Source organism: Myotis daubentonii, chromosome 1 (genome assembly GCF_963259705.1).
Source record: "Myotis daubentonii chromosome 1, mMyoDau2.1, whole genome shotgun sequence".
NCBI lineage: Eukaryota > Metazoa > Chordata > Mammalia > Chiroptera > Vespertilionidae > Myotis > Myotis daubentonii.
This window is the reverse complement of record NC_081840.1, coordinates 230,123,333-230,141,695: the sequence shown is the minus strand read 5'-3', so window position 1 is coordinate 230,141,695 and position 18,363 is coordinate 230,123,333. Positions and strand designations below refer to the sequence as shown.

The 18,363-nt window shown below is 51.0% G+C and overlaps 1 protein-coding gene across 5 annotated transcripts; it reads left to right on the top strand.

Annotated features, from left to right (window-relative positions):
* Positions 1-9,869: 9,869 nt before the first annotated feature.
* On the top strand, positions 9,870-17,961 carry TMEM128 (transmembrane protein 128). 5 transcript variants are annotated; one of them, XR_009450039.1, is made up of 6 exons: positions 9,870-10,024; positions 11,823-11,964; positions 12,927-13,085; positions 15,514-15,622; positions 17,388-17,463; positions 17,695-17,961. XR_009450039.1 is itself a non-coding variant. In XM_059675763.1 (5 exons), the coding sequence occupies exons 1-4, from the start codon at positions 9,928-9,930 to the stop codon at positions 15,611-15,613; spliced, it is 498 nt and encodes a 165-aa protein (XP_059531746.1). In that variant the 5' UTR covers positions 9,870-9,927; the 3' UTR covers positions 15,614-15,622; positions 17,695-17,961. The 5 variants fall into 5 exon arrangements, 4 of the variants coding, with proteins under 4 accessions (XP_059531746.1, XP_059531745.1, XP_059531747.1 ...); XM_059675763.1 differs by lacking the exon at positions 17,388-17,463; XM_059675762.1 differs by having other exon boundaries at positions 17,388-17,961.
* The last annotated feature ends 402 nt before the right edge of the window (positions 17,962-18,363 follow it).

Here is an 18,363-nt window from a genome sequence, read left to right as displayed (position 1 = left end):
GCCTCGGTGCCTGCAGTTCTTCGGTGTTACCCTCTTGTCCTTGAAACCCTTCTCCGTCACAAGGACGAAGGAGATAATCCCAGAGTGCCCTTGGGTGGGTCTGCGTTGTCTTTAGGGAGGGGACAGACCACCCAGGCAAGTGCCGTGACGCGTCATGGAGGGGTGTGTACAGTTGTAGTGTTCGCCCGGAAAGGGAGGGAGGCCTTCGCCCAGGGCGGGGACAGAGGGCATTAGGTTAAGGCCCCTGGATTGATTCTTGCAAGGTCTTACCTACTTGCTGTACTGGGGCGTCTTTCTCTTCCTGCCACTCCACCCACCCACTTTCCCCCGCAGACCCCCCCACACCCACGGGGGAGGCAGTGGGCGGTAACGGGCTCAGGGCAGGGCTCCCGGTACTACGGTGAGACGTGACCGTGAGTCTGACTTTGGGTCTTAGCCAGCAGCCTCTCTCGGGCAGGTGACGTAGCCTCCCTGAGCCTCAGGGTTTTTGTCTGTTAGGCTGCCTTCCTGAGGTCATAGAGTGAAATTAAAGTGATGTGCACAAGCAGCTGTATGTAGGAGGTGTCTGAAATGTCCCCTCCTCACGTGCATGGGTGCGCACAGACCGCGGTTTACCATGGACGGCGGCGCTGGCTGTAGGGAGGCCCTTCCCCCGGACACCTCGCTTTTCCAGCATGTGGCTCTCCAAGTGCCTGGGCTGCAGCAAGAGGAGCTGCAGGGACCGGGCAGAGTGGCAGCTTAATGCAGAAATCCACTTCCGTTCTGAGGCGATCCTCCCATTTCATGTGTAGCCGTTTCTCAGGACACTGGTCCAGTCATATAGTCCATTTTCCGAATGTAAACTTTCTACTGAAGTATCATACAGAAATGGGTAAAAACCTAAATGGACAACTCAGGAAGGCACACACCATGCCAAATCTAAGACATGGGCTATCTGTAGCCCAACAGCAACCATATCCTCACCATGTCAGCATGAACTACATGTGAACTAGAGGCCCGATGCATGAAATTCAGCCCAGCCTGCACCCTTTCTAATCCAGGACCTCCTCGGGGGATGTCTGACTGCCAGGATCAGCCCTAAACTGGTAGTCGGACATCCCTCTCACAATGCTGGACTCTTGGCTCCTAATCACTCATCTGCCTGCCTGCCTGATCGCCCCTCACTGCCCCCCCGCCAGCCAGGTTGCCCCCAACTGCCCCCCCTGCTGGCCTGGTTGCCTCAACTGCCCCCCCTGCTGGCCTAGTCACCCCTCATTGCCCCCCCCCCGCCAGCCTAATTGCCCCCAACTGCCCCCCCTGCTGGCCTAGTCACTCCTAACTGCACCCCCCTGCTGGCCTGGTCGCCCCAACTGCCCGCCCCCCAGGAGGGCCTAGTTGCTCCCAACTGCCCCTCTTGCCGGCCTGGTTGCCCCCAAATGCCCCCCTCCTCCCCCGCCAGCCTGGTCGCCCCACACAGCCTGCTTGTTCAGTCGTTTGGTCGTCCCTCACTAACCGCCCTGCCGGCCTGGTCATAGGCAGCCATCTTTGTGAGGGTGTGAGGGTTAATTTGCATATTACCTCTTTATTATATAGGACTAGAGGCCTGGCGCACAAAAATTTGTGCACTCGGTGGGGGGGGGGGGGGCCCTCAGCCCGGCCTGTGCCCTCTCGCAGTCTGGGACCCCTTGGGAGATAACGACCTGCTGGCTTAGGCCTGCTCCCGGGTGGCAGAGGGCAGGCCCAATCCCTAGGTGCAGCCCCTGGTCGGGCTCAGAGCAGGGCTGGTTGGGGAGTTGGGGCGCCGCCCCCTGTCATGCACAGAGCAGGGTGGATCTGGAGGTTGCGATGCCACCCTCAGTCACGCTCAGGGTAGGGCCGATTGGGGGGTTGGGGCACCGCCCCCTGTCTCACTCAAGGCAGGGTCGATGGGGAGGTTGTGGTGCCACCCCCTGTCACACACAGAGCAGGACAAATCAGGGGGTTGGGGCGCTGCCCCCTGTCACTCACAGAGCAGGGCCCATCAGGGGGGTTGGGGCTCCGTACCCTGTCACACAGCAGGGTTGATCAGGGGGTTGGGGAGCTCCCCCCTGTCATGCACAGAGCAGGGCCGATCAGGGGGTTGAGGAGCTCCCCCTGTCACTCACAAGGTAGGGCCGATAGGGGAGTTGGGGCACCGCCCCCTGTCACGCACAGAACAGGGCAGATCAGGGGTTTGGGGCGCCGCACCCTGTCACACTCAGGGCAGGGCCGATGGGGAGGTTATGGCTCTACCCCATCACACACAGAGCAGGGCCCGTGTGTGTGTGGGGGTGGTGGTTGGGGCGCCGCACCCTGTCACACACAGAGCCGCAGGGCGATCAGGGGGTTGGGGAGCTCCCCTCTATCAGGCACAGAGCAGGGCTGATCAGGGGGTTGGGGTGCCTTCCCCTGTCACGAACAGAGCAGGGTGGATAGGGAGGTTGTGGCCCCGCCTCCTGTCACACACAGAGCCGCAGGGTGATCAGGGGATTTGGGCGCTGCCCCGTCACGCTGATCCCGGTGCCGGGAGGCCTCATGGCTCTGCTGATCCCGGTGCTGGGAGGCCTCATGGCTCCACTGATTCCAGTGCTGGGAGGCATATTACCGTTTTACTATATAGGATAGAGGCCTGGTGCATGGGTGGGGGCTGGCTGGTTTGTCCTGAAGGGTGTCCTGGATCAGGATGGGGGTCCCCACTGGGGTGCCTGGCCAGCCTGGATGAGGGGATAATGGCTGTTTGCAGCTGGTCACACACCCTTTAGGGTGGGGGTCCCCACTGGGGTGCCTGGCCAGTCTGGGTGAGGGGCTGAGAGCTGTTTTCAGGCTGGCGGGTGACTGAAGCTCCCAACTGCTCCTTTTTTTCTTTTTCTTTTTCTTTTTTATTCTGGGCCAGCTTTAGCTCTGAGGCTTGGCTCCAGCTCTTAGGCCTCAGCTGCTGAAAGCAGGTATCTGGTTTGGGTTCTATAATCGAAACACTGTTTCAACTCCAGCTCTGAGATCCCGGCTGGCTGAAAGCAGGTTTCTGGGGTTTTGTTTAGCTTCTATATTTGTAACAATGTTTCAAACTGCAAGCTCAGAGGCCAGCAGTGGCAGGCAGGGAATGTTGGAGTCCTCCATCACAGAAGCAAGCAAGCCTCATGTTTGCTTCAAGCTGCCTGGCTGCCATCTTGGCTGGCAGTTAATTTGCATATCGCCCTGATTAGCCAATGGGAAGGGTAGCGGAGGTATGGCTAATTACCATGTTTCTCTTTTATTAGATAGGATGGTGTCATAGAGCCTGTGCCCTTTGTGTCTGGCTTCCTTCTCTCAGCGTTCCCAAGATTCACCACGTTGCATTGATGCTGTCTTTGTCCTGTACAGCACGTCTCCCTCTACTGCTGATGAGATGCTGGGCTGTCTCCAGGGTGGCTGGGTTTCTGATGAAATGGACATCTTCTGTCTCCTGGTCCGCATATGCTCTCATTTCTGCTGAGTGCATGCCTATGCCTGGAACTGCTCAGTCATCGGGGGTGTCCGGCTTTGACAGCCACAGCCACACGGTTTCCCAGTGCTTTTTCCCGTTTCCACTGCCGCCCTCTGTGTAGGGGGGTGGATGGGGTTTATGTTGCCCCCAAATGCGCTGAAAGTTAATATTCCTCAAATTTCCATCTCTGTATCTCTCAAGGAAGTTCTGTTTTTTTGAAACTGTCAAGCAAACTTAATCACCGGGGCTTTGCACTAGAGAATACAACTGGAAAATGGTACCTCCAGGTTTTCTCAGCAGGTTTCAGTCCCAAGTGATGCTAAAAATAAATCAGAATAGCAACTCCCCCGGGTCTTCTTACTCTACCATGTCCTTATCAGTGAAAGGAGCGCAGGCCTTGCTCAGCCCCCTTATTGGGTTTGTGAGCTCCTGTAATTTGGGCTTGGAGCACCCTGTGCTGGTTACGCAGCAGCGAAGGCTCCTGGGAGAGCGGCTGCTGGTGAATGAGCAGCTCTGTTTGAGTGCAGAGGCTCCTGCAGCTACTTTTTGCTACGGGACCCAGGCGGGCTTTCACTTATTCCCTTTGACAGAAGTGGTCAAGCTGTCCCTGTGGGAGTGCAAGCTGCCATTGCCGAGTAAATACATATGTCAGAGTTGAGAGGTCAGACACTGCTTGGAAGGCGAGGCCTTTGGCCACAGAGCGGGTACTTGAGCTGCCGAAACCCTACTTTTGCCGCTCTGCCCACCTGGCGACCCCAGGCCGACTCCCCGGAGGCCGGTGGTGGTGTGTAGACTGGATTTCTCCAGTGCAGATCAAAGGCGGGTAGAGCCTCGGCTCTCCGGGTGCTTCCCCACAGCACTGCTCTTGGGATCTGGCGGCAAGTGTGCATCAGGCACTACTGGAAACCTGACAGGACGGCCCTGCTCCAGCCAAGGGTATCCGAGCGGAGACGTTTCATAGCTAACTGAACGGTACTCTCTCCTCCAGGTTGCGGGGAAGTTAGTAGAACTGTCTCAGCATTAAGGGGTTTCTGCATAAAAGTTACACCTCTTGGCACTTGTTACTGTACAAACTCTAGTTTAGATGCTATGGGACTTGGCATCAACTTTTATAGCACTTGGTTGTTTTTTCACTTAATGGAGCCGTATTCCATGTGTTCCACAGGAGTGCCCGATGCGCTACCATTTGGACATGTTTGAGAACCGTGGGCCTGTAAGGAGAGCCGGTAGTTCCAAACACGGTCATGCCATGGGCACTGTGTCTGGAGGGCTCTCTGTGCCAGCTCATGGAGGTCCCTAATATCAGGCCTTCTGGCCTCTTCAGAGCCCTGATGCCATGATTGGTGGTGTGGCCGCTCCTCCCCTCACAGCCGGGCACTCTGCTCTCCATTGCTGATCTTAAGAGCAGATGTTTTCTCTCTCCTGCTTTGTCGTGTTTAACTTGAGGGCCCATGGTTTCCTCAAGGGTTGTGTGGGTGGTATCAGGGGTGATGTCCAAGGGAAGCTGAGAGTCCAGGTGACCTCTGTGTGCAGGGATTCGCCCGCCGATACCACCTTGCGATGCCTCGATGTGCCGGAGGTTGGTAGGGGCTTTCCCTATGGGCTCTGTTCAAAATGTGCATGTTTGCATATTTACTTTTGTGATTTTTAGAACATTGAGATGAGCAATGGAAGGACACACAGATTTTTTGTGGCATAAAAGCAATCCTGCTTGCACTTCTGTCCTGTTGCCTGGCGTGCCCTGAGCCCTCGAGCTCGGGACAGCGAATAGATTTTCTCTGACGTCAACTCCAGTCAGGTGGGGATGACTTTCTGGTGCTGGTCGGGGTTCAGAGGCCCCGCTCCCGCTCGCAGGAAGGGGAAGAAGTGCTGCGATTGATTCTGTGAAAAACACATTCGTAAAGACAAGAAAGTTAAAACAGCAGATTCTTCCTCAACCCCAATGACGAATTGGGGAAAATTTACAGAATGGCAAAGCCGGCAGTTGCACATGTTCTGGTGTCTCCTGCCCCCTGCTGGCGCGAATGGGAAGTACAACAGGGTACCCTTTCCGGAGCTGGTGTGAAGAGAGCAGTCAAAAGCCTTTCCAATGTTCAGATCTTTGTACCTAGAATTCCAGTTCTACAGCTTTTGTCAGTGAGGTGGGGCTGTAAAAAGGGACACATGTCTCACTGTGTTATTTATAAAACTAAAGGGAGTTTTAGAATGAAGGCCAGCGTCCCCGGTGAGCTATATTACCATTTACGCACTTGTTCCCTATGCTGGGTGCTTTTCTAAGGGCGTTGCACGTATGAACTCATTTCTGGAGGTGCTCGAAGTCCAGGGGGCGCTGCTGGGGCAGCTACTGAGCGCAATGAGAGAGGAGGGCTGCCGCACTGGTCTGGCCTCAGGGTTGCAAGTGCAGGAAACAACTCTAATTAGCGTTAATTTGAGAGAGAAAAAAAGAATACTATGCTGCTCTAAAAAGGAAGGAACTCTTACCATTTGCAACGGCATGGATGGAACTGGAGAGCATTATGCTAAGTGAAATAAGCCAGTCAATGAAGGAAAAATACCACATGATCTCACTCATTCATGGACAATAGAGACCATTATAAACTTTTGAACAATAATAGATACAGAGGCAGAGCTGCCTCAAACAGATTGTCAAACTGCAGCGGGAAGGCCGGGGAGGGTGGGTGCAGGAGGTATGGGGGTAAGAGATCAACCAAAGGACTTGTATGCATGCATATAAGCATAACCAATGGACATAAGACACCGGGGGATAGGGGAGGCTAGGGGACTGTCTAGGGCGGGGGGGAAAAATGGACACATATGTAATACCCTTTGTAATACTTTAAGCAATAAATAAAAAAAAAAATTCCTTTCAAAAAAAAACCAAACTTTTTTTTTTTTTTTTTTTTTCTGAGATAGCTGTGTAGTCTTAACAATGGATACTAACAACAGTTAAGACTGAGAGCGTCCTGCGGGCCAGGCACTGTTCTAAGTACTTTGCATGTCTTAATACTGTTAACCTTCCAACCCTAGGAGAGAGGTACTGTTCTTAGCCCCATTTTGCAAGTGAGGAAACTAAGGCAAAAAGGAGAGCAGGTGGCTTTCCCAAGGTTGAAAGGGCCAGCGGTACAGACCAGCAATGACAGCCAGCCAGGCAGTGGCTCCAGAGCGCAAGTCCTTACCTAGGGGACCTCGGCCTTAACTAGGTGGCTGGACTCGGGAGTTGAGACGACGCTACCAAGACCTCTTGGCTTGGCTTGCATCTCAAAGCTTCCTTCCTAGGTGGGCTCCATGTGTCTCCATGGTGACAGCCCCAAGCCCACACTAGCCTCATAGCTCACCATAGCAACAGAGAAGGTCATCCCAACCCCCACCTAAGTCCTGGGGCTGACAGATCTGGCTCAGGTCCTGTGCCCTCTCCCAGCCTCCTGAGAACTCTGCAGGACCCCCGCAGGAAGGAGGGAAGTGGTTTCTCAGAAGAAGCATGCTGAGCAGACAGAAGTATGGCCACAGTGAAAGCCAGTCAATTGTGATCAAGGGCCAAAGTGAAAACCAGGTAATGGGGGGCTCCTACTACATGCAAGGCCCTGGGGAGATACTAAGACATGGTTGTTGCCCCATCCACTAGCGAGAGAATAGGCAAAAGGGAACTTGCAACAAAGAGTCGCTGGAGCCTGAGGAGAAGGAATGACTAAGAGGTGAGCAGGAGCCTGACAGCCAGGCCTGGCAAGCCCAGTAGCTACCACCGCTCGAAGGCATACTACAAGCCAGGCACTACGCTAAGCAACCGCTATACACGTTGCTAAGGGGAGGCCAGCAAAGGTCAGAGTCAAATTCATCTCCCCCCGCAAGTAATGCACATGGAAAATGAGAATGGCTTGGCTGGTAGCACGCTGATATCATCCACCTGTCACTAAGGTGCACAGCGCACACATTTAAGAACTCATTCCAGGGGCCCCAACAATGAAGATGTGCTCAGTAGATACTGGATTTCTTCCAGCCGGCTTTTAAGGAGCACCAACGTGGTGTGCAAGTAGTGCCATTCAAAATATCGGGGGACAAAGCTGGAAGGATTTCAGGTCCAAACACAAAGGCCCTGAAACCACCAAAGGGGAAACTAGATCTGACCTGAACACACTACATAGGGAGCCCCGGGGGCTGGTGCCACGCTCGGGGAATATTCAGTTACCAGGGAGGCCCAGCACTGACCTTTCTGCAGGGCGACAAGCCACAGAAGACTGTTTGACAAGGGGAATTCGCTTCCTGTTAACAAGGCACTAGCCCTGCACAAAGCGGGGCAAAGACCCCGTTGGCTTTGAAGAGACGAGCCCTGGTTCTTTAGGAATCTGAGAAGGAAAAACAAAACAAGGATGAGGAGTTATTGTGTAGAAAGGCCATATGATCCACCCAGCTGTTCAATCCTTTGCTCCAATGGGTTTGCTAGAAAGGCTGAAGAAATGATAGAATTAAACCAGTAGGAACTTGACATTCTTATTACATTTCTTTTGCAAATACCCACGGCATATAGAAGGCATGGAAGAGTGCCAACGGACTTAAATTTTACTTCCTGGGTGACTTTCCAGGCTACCCAACCCTGTATCTGACACATCTCAAGCCACTTTTTAAATTTTAACCTTATTTTAGTTTATTTTAGCACCCTCTATTTAATGATCTTAAATAACAGAATTTTAAATACAATTAGTGTAGAAATGAAATATAATTATAGTTTTGAATTAAAGATAATAAGCCCAGATATCTGTAGCCTTAGTTGTGGGATTTTTTAGTTTATTTTGTGTTGTTTTTCTTGTATCTTTTTTTTTCAAAAATTATCTTCGTTGTTAAAAGTATTACAGATGTCCCTCTCCCCTCCTCCTCACCCCCGCTCCCCCGCCTGTGACCACAGACCAACAGCACTCTTGTTTATGTCCATGGGTTATGCAAATATGCATATAAATTCTTTGTTTAATTTCCCTGCTCCCCACACCTCCCAGCGGAACACACTACCCTTTATTCTGTCCTCCCATAGCCCTACATAGTGTTTCTATGATGGCCCTGTAGTGAGGTTGTCTCCTCTTGACTGTAACTTACCTCTGCCCTAGGTAAGTTAGGATTTTAGCAGCTGCAGCTGCTCAGAAACTGTCTGCTGCCTTCATGAAACGCTTCCATGCATTTACAAACACTGCAGGCACCGCAGGGCACCGCAGGGCAGCTGTGGTCATCTCTGGCCCGGGAGCTCCTCAAGCACATCATGTCTTACTCATCTTCCCTCTCTCCCCGACCCCCCTCGCCTGGCATGGTGCCTGCCAGTTCCTAGCAAATGCTAGCAGGTGCTCAGTGAGGGTCCGAATGGTTAAGCGCGTTCTACACATGGCAGGGTCGGAAGGGGGTAGCAGAGTAATAAACAGGGTTCTTAGTATAGAAAAACGTGTGAAGTCACGACACAGTCTTTTCCGGCTTATGAGCATGACTGATGGGAGACGGCCGTTTCCGGGAAAGGATAAATTTAGTTCCCGCCTTCCCAGCTGGTCACATTTCTCAGAAGTTGGACAAAGGGGGTTGATAAGAACAACATACAGGTGCCTCGGTGTCAGCCACCGGCGGGTGTAATCGCCCTGGTGCAGGAGAGGAAAGAGGTCCAGAGAGGTTGCTCTCTTGCCCAAGTGCACCCACATGGTCGAGGCCAGGCCTGGCCCTGCGGCCCTCTCCTCCTCCCAGGCTGCCGTCTCGCTGGGCGCCACGCGGAGGAGAGAGAGAACGGAGCTGGGGCTCTGATCCGCGGCCTGCACGCGGCACTTCTCCGCACCGGGCACCTCTCCCGCACGCACGGGGCACCTCTCCCGCACGCACGCGGCACTTCTCCGCACCGGGCACCTCTCCCCGCACGCACGCGGCACTTTTCCGCACCGGGCACCTCTCCCCGCACGCACAGGGCACTTCTCCCCGCACGCACGGGGCACCTCTCCCGCACGCACAGGGCACTTCTCCCCGCACGCACGGGGCACCTCTCCCGCACGCACAGGGCACTTCTCCCCGCACGCACGGGGCACCTCTCCCGCACGCACAGGGCACTTCTCCCCGCACGCACGGGGCACCTCTCCCGCACGCACAGGGCACTTCTCCCCGCACGCACGGGGCACCTCTCCCGCACGCACGGGGCACCTGGGAGCCAGGGTCGGCCCCGCAGGCAGAGGCACAGAGGAGGGAGCGGCGCCGGGGGCCGCGCATCCCCGCCCGGCTGACTCGGCACCACCAGCTCCATCCCTCGGGGAAAATGGGTACTTCCGGTCTTGAGAGGACCCGCATTTTGAAATTAAATCATTTGGCGGATTTGAGCGCGAAGATCCCGAAACCAGCCCCGCCCTAGTTCCTCCCCTATTAAACCTCAAAGACAACCCACCCCTCCGCCCGGAAGTCGATTCCGGAAGTTCCCACGGGGCGACGTCACTTCCGCCGCGCTTCCTGGAGGCGCCAAGATGGACGCCGCGCGGGCCCGGGAGCAGCTCCGGCGGCGGTACCTCTTCTCGCCCGACGCCGAGCCCTCGCTGGACCGCAGAGGCTGCGCCGGGCCGGGTAGGCGCTCCCGCGGGCGCTCCGAGGCCCCGGGCCAGGCGCCCGGACACCGCCGGCCCTGCGGCCTCCCGCAGCCCGCCCCGTCGGGAGGGCCCGGCTTCTGGTCTCAGGGTTCACCTGTCGTTTGCACGTCGGGTGGTTAGTGTCCTAAGGACCCTTAACACCCCGCAGCCCTGCGCGTCTGCACCCCAAGCTGCGCTCCAGGAGTCCCCGAAGGCTGGTCTGGCCCGGGCTCGGTGGCCCCCATTCAAAACGCCCCCCGGCTCTGTTTTTAGGGATCAGCCAGGCGTACCCCGCAGGCCCGCGAGGGGTGGGTGCGGGGGTTTGTCTCATCTCGGCGTCGCTGGCCACAGCACCCGGTGGTCCGCCGCGGGGAGCCGGTCAGACCCCAGGCCGACTGCGGGCCGCGCGGGTGGTGCTCGCGGGGAGGCGCAGGGCAGCGGGTGGGGTACGCGCTCCCCCTCCGGCACCAGCGAGCGGGAGGCCGTGCGGGCGCGTTTCCTGGCGACGCGGGAGGAGAGAGGCCGCAGGAGCTGCTTCTGGGCAGGGGACCCGGGAGACATGGCTCTCACGTTCGGGCTTTAGGCCCGCGTCACGCAAACCGCTTGCATGTGTTAGGTTTTAAAGAGAAACACAGAAGACATCGTGCCCAGGCGTGCGTGCTGGCGTCTGAGTTCTGAGGGTCTTTGTATTGGGAACAAGCTGCTCAGGAATCCTAAGGGGTGAGGACCTCGGGTGTGCACCCCGGTGGTTCTCCCGTGCACGGAGACGGGGCGCGTCCATCCTGGGGGGGAACTTGTTGGAAATAACTCGTCGGATCCAACCCCAGCCGCCTGTTCTGTCAGATGGAGCCCCGGGTGGAAGACATGTGGACTCGTCCCCACCTGACTAGACAGTACTGCGCCCGTTCCACTTTTTTTTAAAAAAATATATATTTTATTGATTTTTACAGAGAGGAAGGGAGAGGGATAGAGAGTTAGAAACATCCATCAGCATACCTCCTACTGGGGATGTGCCCGCAACCAAGGCACATGCCCTTGACTGGAATCCAACCTGGGACCCTTGAGTCCGCAGGCCGAAGCTCTATCCACTGAGCCAAACCGGTTACGGTCAGTTCCACTTTTTTTTTTTTTTAAATATATTTTATTGATTTTTCACAGAGAGGAAGAGAGAGGGATAGAGAGTCAGAAACATCAATGAGAGAGAAACATCGATCAGCTGCCTCCTGGACACCTCCCACTGGGGATGTGCCCGCAACCAAGGCACATGCCCTTGGCCAGAACCGAACCCGGGACCCCTCAGTCCGCAGGCTGATGCTCTATCCACTGAGCCAAACCGGTTAGGGCTCAGTTCCACTTTTGAGCCGCCTTAAAAGGTTGTGTTCGCTTAAAATCATTAAATAGTGATAAGTAGTATTTTTGGAAAATGGCACCTGTTTTGTGCTCTAACATGTGCCTGCGGCATTTTCCTTAATAGGACTAATGACTTTCTTAGATGAAATATGAGGCATAATATTAAAATTCCTACACTGCTAGATGGAATATGTAGATTTGATTTCAGAATCCATTTAAAGGAGAAAAGTTGACTCTCTTGCACATGTTTTATAGTGGGCTCCTAGTAATTATTTCTGCAATGTAAGCCTATTTTGGTGGTTTTTACAGAAGAAATCGTGCTATGGTGGGAGAGATTTCTGGTTCGCAAAAAGTTCTAGGAAATTTTTTTGTTTGTCTTAAGAGAGGTTGATTTTTCCCGTGTACTTTATGGTAATTTAATAAGTTGAAATCTCCCTTACTTGCAGGAGCCTCTGCAGCTGTTGAGAAAAAGCAAAAACCTCTTCCAAGACTTAATGTCCATTCTGGATTCTGGATATTGGCATCCATTGTTGTGACCTATTATGTGGATTTCTTTAAAACTATTAGAGAAAACTTTCACACTAGTAGGTAAGAAAACTTCCCTGAATATCACATGATCGCACTCATTTGTGGACTATAATGAACAACATAAACTGATGAACAAAAACAGACCCAGAGACAGAGAAGCATCGATCAGACCGTCAAACCTCAGAGGGAAGGTAGGGGAGGGTGGGGGTAAGGGGGAGAGATCAACCAAAGGACGTGTATGCATGCATATAGGCCTAACCAATGGACACAGACACCAGCGGGGTGAGGGCATGAGCGGGGGGAGGGCAATGGGGAAATAAGGACACATATGTAATACCTTAATCAATAAAGAAAAAGAAAGAGTAATAAAAAAAAGAGAAAACTTTCCTGGTTCATAAGTTAAACACCCTTGTCTTATTTTTTGTGTTTTATTTTGTTAGTTGAAATTTTTGTTGTTAATTCTCACCCGAGGACATTTTTTCCATTGATTTTTTTTAGAGGGAATGGAGGGAGTGGGAGAGAGAAAGAGAGAAACATTGATGTGAGAGAGATACATTGATCGGTTGCCTCCCACACACACCCCCAACCAGGACCAGGGATCGAACCCACAACCCAGTGTGAATTAACCATCTTGCACATTGATTTTCAGCATTTCAAGAAACCTGACACACAACTTCAGAAACAAAAGGAAAGCTGCTCTCTTTCCTGTGTTCTTGAGGAAAATGCATAGCCATAACCAGGGTTCCGTTCCGGGGGGGTGGTTTATGAGCGCACACATGCATGCCTGTATTGAGAGGCTTACTTTTTCATCCTCTCGTGGGTCTCGGGCTCGTCCTTTCTCACTCATCTCCCCGTAGATTGGACTTTCTGAAATCTGGAATCCAGTGATTGTGGGTCTCTCTGTGTTCCTCTTCCAGTTGATATTCTTGTAGAAACAGATTCTTAGGCAACCAGTGAAAACTTGTGAGATTTCTGCTGATGTGCTAAGAGCTGTCAATCCTGATGACATTTTTGTCTTACAGTTGGTTTCTCTTTGGCGGCGCCTTGTTGCTTGTCAGCGTGTCCGTTGCATTTTACTGCATTCTCTATCTGGAGTGGTATCGTGGGATTGAAGATTATGATGTCAAGTATCCAGCCCTGATACCCATCACAACTGCTGCTTTTATCGTGGCAGGGATTTGGTAAGTTAACTTCGAAATACTGATAGAAATGAAATGTTGGTCAGGTACCAATGTGCATGGTACGAATGTCAAAGGGAAAAAACGAATAATGGGGAAAACAGTCTCCCTGTCATTTCTAGTCTCCAGTTTCCTTTTCAGTAATATCGTCCTTTACGTATGTATTTAACTATTTAAAACACAGATGGTGATGTACTATCTGTATTCTGCAATTTGCTTTTTAAGTCATTTTTCTATGAAGTATAATACATACAGAAAGTGGAAAAAACGAAACTGTACAGCTGAATGAGTCATCATGAAATGAGCATTGGCGTGAACCGCTCCAGGTCGGGGGAGAATCGAGCCAATACCTCGAAATCCCTTCCCACCTCCCCATAGTCACTGCCCCGAGTAAACACTGTCCTGACCTGTATGCTGATTGCTCTCATGCACCTCATAAGTACTCTGTTCTGTCTTTTTTTTTTTTTTTTTTAACTTTATAGAAATGGACTCGTAGCATCTATTCTTTGATGTTTGCTGTTTACACATATGATTCATCCGCATTGTTGTGAGTAGCAGTTGTTCATTGCTGTCGGGCAGTCCAGGCTGTAGCTGAATCCCAGTTTCTTTTTCTACTATTGATAACATTTGGATTGTTTCCAGTTTGGTGGTGTTATTAATGAGACTATCAAGAACATTCTAGTGTATGTCTCTTGAGAATATGTGCACATTTCTGTTGGATGTATATGTGAGAGAGACACATTGATCGGTTGCCTCCCACACACCCCCCGACTGGGACTGGGGATCGAACCCACAACCCAGTGTGAACCAGCCATCTTCCACATTGATTTTCAGCATTCCAAGAAACCTGATTTAATGTGGAGGCGTTATCTCTACAAGTGAAATTGTTGGCTCATAGGGTGTGCATGCCTCCAATTTCAGTAAATAATGCCACACTATTTTACAACGAGATTGTTCTTTTTTTTAAAATTTCTTTTTATTTTTTAAAAATATATTTTTATTGATTTCAGAGAGGATGGGAGAGGGAGAGAGAGATAGAGGTAAAAACATCAGTGATGAGAGAGAATCATTGATCAGCTGCCTCCTGCACACCCCCCTACTGGGGATCGAGCCCATAACCCAGGCTTGTGCCCTTGGCCAGAATTGAACCTGGGACCTTTCAGTCCGCAGGCTGACGCTGTATCCACTGAGCCAAGCCAGCTAGGGCTATATGCTTTTGCTCTTATAAAAATACCTCAGTTGGTGTCTTTCTTCATAAGTTAATAGGCAGTCAGTGAAAAAAAAGTGATTTTATTAATGTTTACAAAAGTACACTTGCTCACTGAAGAAATATCTGTTAAATACAGTAAATACAAAGGAAATGAATCCCAGGATCCTGCCTGTCAGGGAGAAAAATTACTCTTTATGTACAGTGAGTCCTCACTTAACATCGTCGTTAGGGTCTGTGACGTTAAGTGAAACAACATAAAAGAAACGGGCTTTACCACAGGCCAGTGGATATAAGCAAGAGTGCCGTTCTGCGTGGCTCAGTGTCACGGTGAAATGCTGTTTCGGGGATGTAGTCCTTTAGTTTGTTTCTTTCTTGATGTTAAATCAATTATGATTTTGGAAAACCACCTGCTTTTGTACATACTCAGTTTAAATCTTTTTTTTTTAAAATGATTTATTTTCTGTAGTTGAAGGTCAAGGGCATTTAACATATTACGTTATGATGTGGCTCTTATTAACCCTTCAGTAATGTAGGTAGACAGCTGTGTTATTTTACATTTTCTTACAAGGCTACTGTCACCCCCAGAAATGTTATTTAATTTTTCGGGACAGTATAATTATAGCTCTTTTAAAGTTCTACTTACTAAAAGGTTACATTTTAAAGTCAATAACTGTCTGAAGCATTTAATTGACTATAGTTCTTCCCATTTACCTTCTGCTCTTATGAATTCAGTTCACAAAAGTCAGTTGCACTTAAAGTGTTTTACTCTTACCTTAGTGATAAGAATAGTGTTTTTCTCAGTGGAAAATTTAATAGCAAGTTATAAATGGTTGCTTTTTTCATTCTGTTTCTAACAGAAAAATGCTTTTAACCATCTTTTTACCGTAATGGTTTGATAGTGTGGGATGTTGAGAGCAGACTACGGCCATTCTAGTTCATGTCCCATTGCAGACCCCGACTTTAATCACTTAAGTTCCCTTAAGCCAAGCCGGCCTGCATTAGGAGACCTGTGACTCTAGTCCAAGTACCTTTTGAAGAGATTATGATAGTTCCAATATTTGTTAGATCACATCTTTGAGAGAGAAAAAAAATACACATCATGTTGTTGGCTGAATGAACTTGTCCAAATTGAGTAATAACAGTTCTCCAGCTGCAGACCCTACAGCGGAATAAGCGTGCGTGGATGGTAGCTGGTTGTCAGCCTGTGGTCTTTCCTTTCAGCTTCAACGTCGCCTTATGGCCCGTGTGGTCGCTTTTCACTCCGCTGCTGCTGTTCACCCAGTTCATGGGTCTTGTGATGTTCATCTCGCTCCTCGGGTGATCCCTGCAGGTGAGCTCGGGAACGGTCTGCTCTTCCTGCCCTCGTTTGGAGAACAGCTTTCACGACAGTTTCAGGTGACTCCCTGTGATTTGGTGCATTGTGTTCACACCGGAGCTGTTTCCCGCTGAGCTCAGATGGAGGAACGGGGAGCCTGCCCTTGTGTATAATGCAGTTCTGACTCGAGAGGGCCCCCCATCCTCCACAGGGCTCAGGGAGACAGTACTGGCACCTTCCAGTAAAAACACGTTCACACCTGGGACCAGTCTTCATTGAAGTCAACTTCCATACAAGTGACTATGGGTTAGATTGTTCTTAAGGAATGGGAATTTGGGGGAAATGAACAATTTTACCCAATTGGGGGGAAAAATTCTGCCATTTTCTGACTGTTCTGGCTGCCTCATAAAAATCTGATGGATGGCACACCAACTTTTCCCTTTGTCTTATGTATGGGATTTCTGCCTCCGCACAGACCCCTGCCCTCCTTGGACCTGTGGCTCCACATGGTGGGGTCTGCTTGCTGAGTGTCAGAGAGCACGTTTATTAAACACGTGTGTGTTCAAAGGACTCACTCAGTGCTTAGGGATGTGAAAAGGACAGGTGGTCGCTCCCTTCCCGTCGCTTGTATCAGAACTGGGAGGAAGTTGACTTCATACATCAGTTTACAGGATGAAAATGAGGCCCGGAGAGGTAAAAGTTATCGAGGTGCTAATGAAAATGGACATGTCTGCGAATAGCAGCATATTCTCCCTCTGGAGTTTTAGAGGGAAGTCAGTGTAACTAGGAAAGAAAGGTATATAGCCTGATGTTGCCAGCACTTCCATGACCACGGCCACGCTGATGTGCAGAGTCAGTCCCCCCACACACTGTGCCAGCACATCCATGACCACGGCCACGCTGATGTGCAGAGTCAGTCCCCCCACACACTGTGCCAGCACATCCATGACCACGGCCACGCTGATGTGCAGCGTCAGTCCCCCCACACACTGTGCCAGCACTTCCATGACCACGGCCACGCTGATGTGCAGAGTCAGTCCCCCCCACACACTGTGCCAGCACATCCATGACCACGGCCACGCTGATGCGCAGAGTCAGTCCCCCCACACACTGTGCCAGCACTTCCATGACCACGGCCACGCTGATGTGCAGAGTCAGTCCCCCCACACACTGCCAGCACTTCCATGACCACGGCCACGCTGATGTGCAGAGTCAGTCCCCCCACACACTGTGCCAGCACTTCCATGACCACGGCCACGCTGATGTGCAGAATCAGTCCCCCCACACACTGTGCCAGCACATCCATGACCACGGCCACGCTGATGTGCAGAATCCCACACACACTGTGCCAGCACATCCATGACCACGGCCACGCTGATGTGCAGAATCCCACACACACTGTGCCAGCACATCCATGACCACGGCCACGCTGATGTGCAGAATCCCACACACACTGTGCCAGCACATCCATGACCACGGCCACGCTGATGTGCAGAGTCCCCTCCACATTGCTGTGGGGGGCCACCAGGACTCTTAGAGTGCGCCCTTTATCCTGTTGACACGTGTCACCTTGTCTGACTCTGTCCCCTGCTTCCCCCTTGAAATGGTGTTAAATCTTTTTCAGTTTTGAGTTTTTGCACATGTTAGGAAGCTTTTAACTCCCTGCTGACATGACTATCAATGGTCATGAAGAGCCTTGTAGACTGAACTGCTTCCTCACACTACAGCCACAGCGTAGTACCCATTGTCTCATGGGACATAAATGCTGGCTTTCTTTCAGGTTCAAGGGCATGCAAACGGAACCATCAAACATCCAGCTGGCTGGCAGCGTTCCAAAGGGGGAAAAGCATCCTGAAGTGAGTGGTGTCCTAGGAAAAATTGTACCTTCACTGATCTGTGGTTGAAATGAGAATAAATTATATTTTACTTGCATATTCTTAAACTCAGATGATTTTTCAGATTCAGAATAGGAGTATTCTCTTCAAAATAGAAACAACTAAGTTGCAGTGTGAGTCTGTTTGAATCATGGAGAAAGTATTGGTGTGAAAGTTACATGAAGTTTCATTATAGATGCGCATTGCTCACAGTGTTGTAGGTGGATTGCTCACTCTTCACTTGTGAGGTGACGGACGTGTCCATGTGCCTTTAATTCGCAAGCAGTGACTGTGGACCTCAGTGTAATGCCTTCGCCAGTGAGAGGACCAACTGAACATATTCTATGCATTCCTCTTTGGATTTTACCATTATGTGTAAATCATTGGGTTTTCAGCATGTTTAACGTATGAGCTTTTAATGATTTTTAAGTACGTATCATTATTTTCCCTAACATTTAAATAAAATATTTTTATGACTTTCTTGTGATTTTGTTAATACAAACGTGGGAATAGTTTGTTTTCAGCTGTCAGCCCTGAGAAGTTACCTGTAGAAATGAGGTTTGCTTTTAGAGAGGCTGCTGTGCTGTTCAGAGACCTGAAGACTAGTCACTTTCACACGCAAGCACGTTCCCCCGACACCTGCGCATCGCGAGCATTGTGACGTGGAAAGAGCCTGATGTGGATTCTTCTTCCCGTAAAGGGACTTCCAGAGACGATCTGATTTGTCTCCACTTGTGTGTGGCTCGGGCCACGCCGTCCTGCCGCTGCCTGACCCTGAGTGGTAGTCTTTCTCCAGCTGCGAAGTGGGAACATCTGTCGTGTATGGTTGTGAGTAGTAGGAATAATGCTGATAGACCACTATTATAGCACCTGGCACACAGT

Bases quoted from the DNA above. Each gene is read 5' to 3' on its own strand.
- TMEM128 (XM_059675763.1), top strand. From the start codon at position 9,928: ATGGACGCCGCGCGGGCCCGGGAGCAGCTCCGGCGGCGGTACCTCTTC. The intron at 10,025-11,822 runs GTAGGCGCTCCC...CCTTACTTGCAG, and splicing joins CAGAGGCTGCGCCGGGCCGG to GAGCCTCTGCAGCTGTTGAG. The intron at 13,086-15,513 runs GTAAGTTAACTT...CTTTCCTTTCAG, and splicing joins TTTATCGTGGCAGGGATTTG to CTTCAACGTCGCCTTATGGC.